Source organism: Passer domesticus, chromosome 2, assembly GCF_036417665.1.
Source record: "Passer domesticus isolate bPasDom1 chromosome 2, bPasDom1.hap1, whole genome shotgun sequence".
In the NCBI taxonomy this organism is placed as follows: Eukaryota; Metazoa; Chordata; class Aves; order Passeriformes; family Passeridae; genus Passer; species Passer domesticus.
The window spans coordinates 100,247,225-100,254,804 of NC_087475.1; the positions used below are offsets into that span (position 1 = coordinate 100,247,225).

A 7,580-nucleotide genomic window follows, 5' to 3' on the forward strand; every position below is an offset into this window, starting at 1 on the left:
GGGCAGAGCCTTGGCCAATGGTGGGTCCCTTTTGGGGGTAACTGGGTCTGGTTCTGTGTGACACAGGGGCACGTTCTGGTCTCTTCTCACACAAACCACCCCTGCAGCCTCCCCACTGCCAAAACCTTGCCCATCAACCCTACACATATCACACAGACATTTGCTGGTTACCTTATGGCAAGAGGCTCAGGCTCAACGCTGAATGGGGTTTTGAATGGGGCCTGGTCTACAGGAAGGTGTCGTTGCCTATGGCAGGGGGTTGGAACTGGATGGTCTTTAAGGTCCCTTTTAACCCAAACCATTCTGTGATTCTATGATTCAATGAGTGAGCTTAAAAGAGCATTCACAGAGATGAATTTTACAAGTTGAATTTAAACAGCAGCTACACCGTTTTCTTTTACTAAAAGGGAAGTGATACATATTTGCTGACCTTTTTCTATTGGAAATGTCTGTCAATAGCATGCTACAGACCTGTTCCTGTCAAAAAATCAAACACACTTTTTTATTTCTTCAAGGTGAAAGTGAAATTGTAATAGTGGATAAGAAAGGAATTGTGTTTTAAAAGATTTTCATGCCAAATATCGTATAAGTGTGACAGCTCCAAAAACTCTAGTACAGGTACACTTGCAACATTTGGAAGCATAATGTTCTAATCAATTTCAAAAACTTTCTAAGGAAGATCTTCTGTGAGTTTTGAACCCATATCATAAACATATAAAACCAGAAGAATAGGTTAGTAGTTTGCAAGTTTTGACAAGAGGGAAATTAGCATTTTCAACTGAACTTCAGCAAAGAACTTTGCAGATGTATTAGTGAGAAAGCCATTTACAGCCTTTATCAAATGAAACTGAACATAGAACGAGATCTCTGAATCACTGTGTTACAAAGCAATAAGCCCAGATTAAAAAACAAAAATTAAGCCTATGCAATCATGTTACTGTCACTAAAAATAATTATTAATAACATTTTAAGGAGAAGAGAAAAAGACTTTGTACTGATACTAAAGTAAAATAATTTTTGAAAAAATTTTTTGGGGTCTTGAATGATTTGAAACTTTTTCTTGGTATATATTTTCAAATAGCAAGTATCTGTACCTCATATGTACATAATACATATAGTAGTACATATATAAAATATATAAACAAATGTATATATATCTGAGGTAAATGCTTATGAAGTTTTGCTCCTATGAGTGCCTGATAAAAAAGACTTGAACACTCTCCTAGGCCATCATAGATTATATTAAGCACTAGGAAATTTCAAGCTATTCAAAGAAACCACCTTGAAAACAACTCAAAATTTCTCATTTGATCGTTGCCTGCAGCTTCTTACTGTGGCACTGACAGCTACTTGTGTCACTGTGTTTTTGAAGAGCCTTGGTATGCTACCATCTGTATTCTGGGTTACAGATGAAACATGAGTTCCAAAGCTTTTTAAGGAATCCAAGCCTCTCCACTTACTTAAAGACCTGTATCTCCTTAGATGTGGAAAGTGTTTGAATTAATTTCCTTTAGAATATATAACAGAATTTCAAAAACATGCATATTCCACATGGGGGCAAAATTGGGCCTCAATTAACACTTGTGCCATTGCCCCTATGTGTAATATTGTATATTCCCAGATCTCAAACTTGTTAGGCAAACTCCACATCTATTCTGGGGGCTGGTGAAAAATGGACCAGTGAGGTACTCTGTACAATTATTTTCCTTTTCTCTGTTCTGATCTTCTCACAGAAATTTATTCTTCTCCATTGGGACACTCAGAGAAAGCATGCAAGAATAATTATGATGCTTAAAACTTCCCATAGGCAGAAGAAGAACATTGTAATCTTCATTGCAGCAGTAACATGAAATTATTTGATATTACGAGAGGCCATGGTAACTATGTCTCAGAAACCTCAGAAACTATATCTCAGAAGAGATAACAGTGCAACAAAGGGGGACATTAAGGCATCACATATAAAATACAAATCTCAACATGTACAGAGGTACAACAGACTCAAAGAGGTTTGCTGGAGTGCAAACCCACATTTGGAAACACCACAGTTCACCTGCTCCATAACCCTTCCAGTGCAAATCCTTTCACAAAAATGAAATCTATGCAATTGAATCTTGACCCAATTTGCATGCTTAGACAAATCAGCTGAGATATCAACCCCCAAAACAACATGTAAAGCAGCAGAAATATTAAATGATGTTAGGATACTTCTGCCCCTGAGATAAATAGGTGAGCATTGCCCATAACAGCTCCTTGGGATTGGCAGTGCCCAATCTGAGGCTTTCAGGAGCCCAGAGGAAGCTGAGTAATAATTGCAAGCTCTTGTATTGCAATGGTGACATCTTTTGCTGTCCTTTGTCTATCAATTGCTATAATTGAATCCCTGGCAGGAATTCTAGGAAATGGAATTATCTTGGCTGCCATTTCATCAAGCTGCACTGGGAACAAAATATGGCCCCCATATGATATGATTGTGATCTCTCTGACTTTATCTAAATTCATTTTGCAGTCATGGAATACACTGGATTTCTTTATGAATATATTTTATGAACCCTTCATTCATACGGAAAACCTGCTAACAGTTACCAAGACAATTTCTACATTTCTGAGCTACTCCAGCCTCTGGTTTGGAGCCTGGCTTAGTGTCTTCTATTGTGTTAAAGTTGCCAGTTTTACACAGTCTTTCTTCATCTGGCTGAAGCTAAGAATTGCCAGGCTGGTGCCCTGGTTGCTGCTCACATCATGGCTCTTCTCCTTCACAGCTGCAATTCCCTTTGCCTGGGATGTCTACAGTGTGCATGAGAACATCACTGCTCCTTCATCCATGACAAACTCTTCAGCAAGGAGAACAACAAAAAAAGACAGTTTGGGTTTAATAATTCTTCTCTCTAATGCCGGTATAGTTATGCCTTTAATGCTGTCTGTTGTTTCCAGTGTTCTGCTGATTCAGTCTCTGTTGATACACACCAGACGGATGCAAAGTAATGCAAGTGGCTTCAGGGATCCCAGCTTAGAGGCCCACAGGAAAGTAATCAAGTCAGTCTGTTCCTTTCTTATCCTTTACATAATATATTTTATTTGTGTGCTTATTGTTGTATTCAATGGATTTTCACCTTTAAGCAATGGAGACTCAATCTCTGTAGTTATAATGGCTGCCTGCCCTACAGCACACACAGTGGTTTTAATTTGGAGCAATCCCAAATTTCGAGAGCTGCCAGCTAGGATTTGGCACCACACTAAATGTCATGTCGGAAATGCACCCAAGTAAAAGGCACTGGCTTAGCCTGGACTTTCTAGTTTAGATCCAAATAAATTAAATTGAAATAATCAGAGTTATAAATAATAGATGCTGGAATGTGTAGAGTAGGGCCTTGATCACCAGTCATTAGGAAGGTGGGAATTTGCTTTACTTGGATGTGAGTCTTGTCAAGAATAATTGTGCATGTTGTCAACTATCTGCTGTACTTTCCTTGGAAATCACCACAGTTTCCCTAATACAGCAGAAAAAACAGGGCCTGGATTGACTAGAATGTAATCTCTTGAAATGCTAGAAGCTACAATACCTGATACAAATAGAATAGACCTGTTTAAGCACAAGCATGGTCACATTCTCTCAACATAAGGCTTGAATGCGGTTTCTGGTTACTAAAACCTCCTAATGAGGATTCTTAGGAATTCCCAATATTTTCAGAATATCTCACTGATCATTTTCAATTCTGGTTGAACTCTAGAGAAACATTTGATAATTCTAAAGTTGCCTATAACATTCCAGCATGGTTCAGGAAAGAATGATATGGCCTTTTGAGATTCCTGCTCTTGCTGAAATAGTGATCTGTGTCACTGCATTATTATTACATCAGAACTGGAGCTTCATGACCATTTCCAGCTGTAGTGGGAGTTTACATATTTCTAAAGTAACTGTCACAGAAACATATATGACTTGAGCCTTGTGTTCACTAAGCCCATTCTGATTCAATGTGTCTGGGTTGGATGTTGTCAATCTGTTTGAAGCAATGGACCTGTAATAGATCTGAGTCTGTGCCTGAATTGCTTTATTTTACAAATTAAAAAATACCAAGTCAAAGGATAACTTGAGATGGAGTCTTCCTTTCCCTCATGACAGAAACTGTGTCACAGGTGACAGCACTGGCATCCATGAACATTTTTAATGCCATTTAACAGACATGCAGAAAGTTGAGCACATGGTAATGACACGCTGACATGCCATTGTCAGCACCATGCATTGTCACCATGCTGGTTCACAGCTCAGCACCATGAGACACCCATGTTGGGAGGGTTGGTCCATCCTCTGCCCTTCCCTGCTCTCCCCTCACCGGCCTTCAGGAAGAAACCTCAGAGCTCTCTGCCCACACCAACAAGCAAAACATGTGGGCTGTGCTCAACCCACAATCCGTGTGTGCTGCTCTGCTCCTGGCTGAGCTCTGAGGCAAACGGCTGCTCAGCAGGGACACCCTGAACAGCTGCTCTCACACAATTTGGTTTACATTCCCTTATTCCACATTCCTCATGCACATGGGATTCAAAAGTGGTCCCTGTGGTTTTTTTCCAGCCTCTTTACGTATATCTTCCCTCCAAAGTTTCCTTTCCATAAAATTTAATCAAATACTTTCCAGTTCATTAGCATACATTTAGAAATCAAAGAGGGAAAGTAGACAGAAATATTGGAAAGTGACTCATAGGGCCAGTATTCTGGAAGACCTTTCTGTCTGTAACTAACCTCCTAAATAACTATGGCCATATGAATAAAAATACCTTCAACACGCATTATATGCACCATCTACTAAATCCCTGTGCACTATTGGAAAAATTATAAGATAAGTTTGATAAGGGTTTGTTCTGTGAAGGAAAATAGCAACTTTTGTATTAGTAGGAAAATTACATTTCTTGGGATTAGGATCCTCTGAAGACATGCATCATGTCTGAGAGCAGGCATATTCTCTTTTTTCACTTCTGTTTGTAATCTAAAGGTGATTTGTACCCCTCACCCTAAACCTGCCAGTTTGCAACCTGAAGAAGGTTTAAAAGTCATGGAATCAGACCCTTCCAAAACATCTGAACTCTTTCCACACACATCTATACCACATAACTGCAATGGCAGCTTGATTCCAGTCTGGTACAGTGAATCAAATCATGAAACAAAAAAAATTCAAAGTTCATCCTGCTCTAACATTGCTGAAAGACATCATGCAAATCATCTTGTCGTGTACCTCTTTCTATTGAGCATCCTGGAAAAAGTTCAAAAGATTTTCTAGGAAACTGTTCACACATAACATAAAGCAGTGAGGCCAGCATTTGAAACAAAGCCCTTTTCTGATAAAAGCACTTTTCTGTATTACTGTAATTTAAAGATGAAGAAGTAATCAGTGAGCAATTCAAAGAAAGAGAGTAGTCCTCATTTCTTTTCTAAAGCACAGTCTTTTCCAGGTGAAAAAACAGTAATTTGATTAGAGTCCTTATCTCAAGGCAAGAAATGCAAACATCTACATGAGAGATGACTACAGGATTCTTCTCTGATTTGCATTCCCGTAAGCACAGATGGAATTTTCATAATGGACAACATCTGATGGACTCTGCTTTCAATGCCCATCAAAACATGATTTAAAATTGGTAGCACACATACGGTTGGCAGCTGGGCACATTATATGATGGTCTGATGTCTGATGGTCCCTTATTAGCTTTGCATGTGCATATCGAAATGAATGGCATAGAATGGAATAGAACATTTAACTGGATAGCGTCTTAGACAAAAACACACATCTATTAAAATGGACAGTTTCTTCACCAAAATTGCTTTTTTTCATCTCAGAGGAGCTTAGTTTGTTGAGATATGGAAATGCAAGTATTATTCATGCCTTCAGGTTACAAGAGTCTTATATAAGCCAAATTTTGTTGTTTTTTCAGGCCAATTCACTGGGCTCTTTTTGTACCTTTTACTTACACAGTGAAATCTCTTAGAACAGTATCTTTCTTTTATGAAGGGACATTAAAATGATGATATCTGCACTTAGCTTTTGAATTGTTTTCATTGATCCTATGAAATGGAAGGGAACACTACACTAAGCTCAGAGCTGAAAAACAAAAATTCTATTATCTTCAAGTAGTTGGACACATATGTAAATGTGTGTGGAATTAATCTAAAATGCAGGATAGGCAGAAATTTCAGTTCAGCTATGACAGGATATATGTGTTTGTGAAAGTCCAGGAGCAATTAATGTCAGTTGCTCAAAAAATGAAGGACATTTCTGCTTAAGGGAGTAAATCACTGTTTGTTTTTACCACAGTTACAAAAAGAGTGTATCTACAAGTACATCTTAGACTCATGGATTCTCAGATCACTTATTTTACAGGGAAAAAAAGGAAACCTGAATAGAAAACCTCATTGTGCAGTGTTATGAAAGTTGAGGTTACTTAAAAAATCACCAGCAAGGGTATCAGTAAAAATCAGATTTAATACTAAGTAACTGCATGACAAGAGTCATTGGCAAGGTTCACTCTACTACTTACTAGATGATTAAGGCACACCAAGGGTAAGAAAGCAACAAACAAAATCCACTCAATCTAAACAGAAATTAACCAAGTACTATCTATTTGTGAGTGTGTGTTTTGATGTGTGTTTAGCTATGTGTGATAAAAGGATAGAAAGGGCAAGCATAAAAAGAAATACAGCCTAAAAGCTTAATAGCACTCAACAGTACTTAAACTTACTTGTACCTTAAACTTGACAATTTAGTAATAGAACCACACTGAACAGCATTTAACATAACTTAAATTATACCTTAAATGTAACAATTTAGCAAAGGAATAACACTCAACAGCATTTAACTTACCTTATGACTTTAATAAAAGTTACTTACAGGCCTAGCTTACTTAGATACCTAAGATACTTGAACACCTGAGAGAGCAGCATTTCTCCTGTTTTGCCATAGTTTTGCACACTTGTATGCACACAGACATAAAAAGTCAGTGCAAGGTACTCATGAAAAATTCCCCTTGAAGGTAATGAAATACTCACTTTGGATGCCCTTGCATCTCCTCAATGGGTAAAGGGGCCTCGAGGAGTGGGGGTATCAGCCCAGGGTCCATTGTTATTTGGTGGTCTCTGGGCGCAGCAAAGGAAAGTTTGCTGGCTCAGAGGGTGGTTGCCGGTTCCAGCCGCTGCGGCCCAGGAGAGCTCCAAGGGTCTCATTTTGGAGGGCTGTTTGTAGGCCACAAGTGAGCGGGCCTTAGTCATAACAGTGTTCAACCTGGCCACGCTTCGGGCCAGCACCCCTTCTTTGAAACTGTGAGAATAAGGATGTTACACCATTCAGGCAAGAAAAACAGTTTTCGAGGCTGTTCATTAAAAATCCAGGAGCTCGTTAGGCAGTGCAAGTTTCTGAGAGCAGACAGCGTTTCTGATAAGCTCGAGGAGCTGGGCCCAGCGGCTGTTCATCAAGGCCTGACGAGCATTCCTGAGGTCACAGTGCGGCCTGAAAGGGCAGGGATAAACCAGCACAGCCAGTAAAAAGCTGAAGTGGCAGACAGCAGCCTAAATGGTCTAAGAGGAAAGAGCTACCAAATAA

At 39.1% G+C, this 7,580-nt stretch overlaps 2 protein-coding genes across 6 annotated transcripts in view; one reads left to right on the forward strand and one right to left on the reverse strand.

Annotated features, from left to right (window-relative positions):
• KEL (Kell metallo-endopeptidase (Kell blood group)) overlaps nt 1-7,481 on the reverse strand; it is a 48,000-nt gene extending 40,519 nt beyond the window's left edge. For all 5 annotated transcript variants that reach the window (XM_064409963.1, XM_064409962.1, XM_064409959.1 and 2 more), the window contains exon 1: nt 7,031-7,481. The gene's annotated coding sequence lies outside the window, so the exon portion shown is untranslated. The remainder of the gene's footprint in view (nt 1-7,030) is intronic.
• LOC135294554 (taste receptor type 2 member 40-like) lies at nt 2,298-3,371 on the forward strand. The gene has a single exon (XM_064409974.1). The coding sequence runs from the start codon at nt 2,330-2,332 to the stop codon at nt 3,263-3,265; it is 936 nt and encodes a 311-aa protein (XP_064266044.1). The 5' UTR covers nt 2,298-2,329; the 3' UTR covers nt 3,266-3,371.
• Nucleotides 7,482-7,580: the final 99 nt, after the last annotated feature.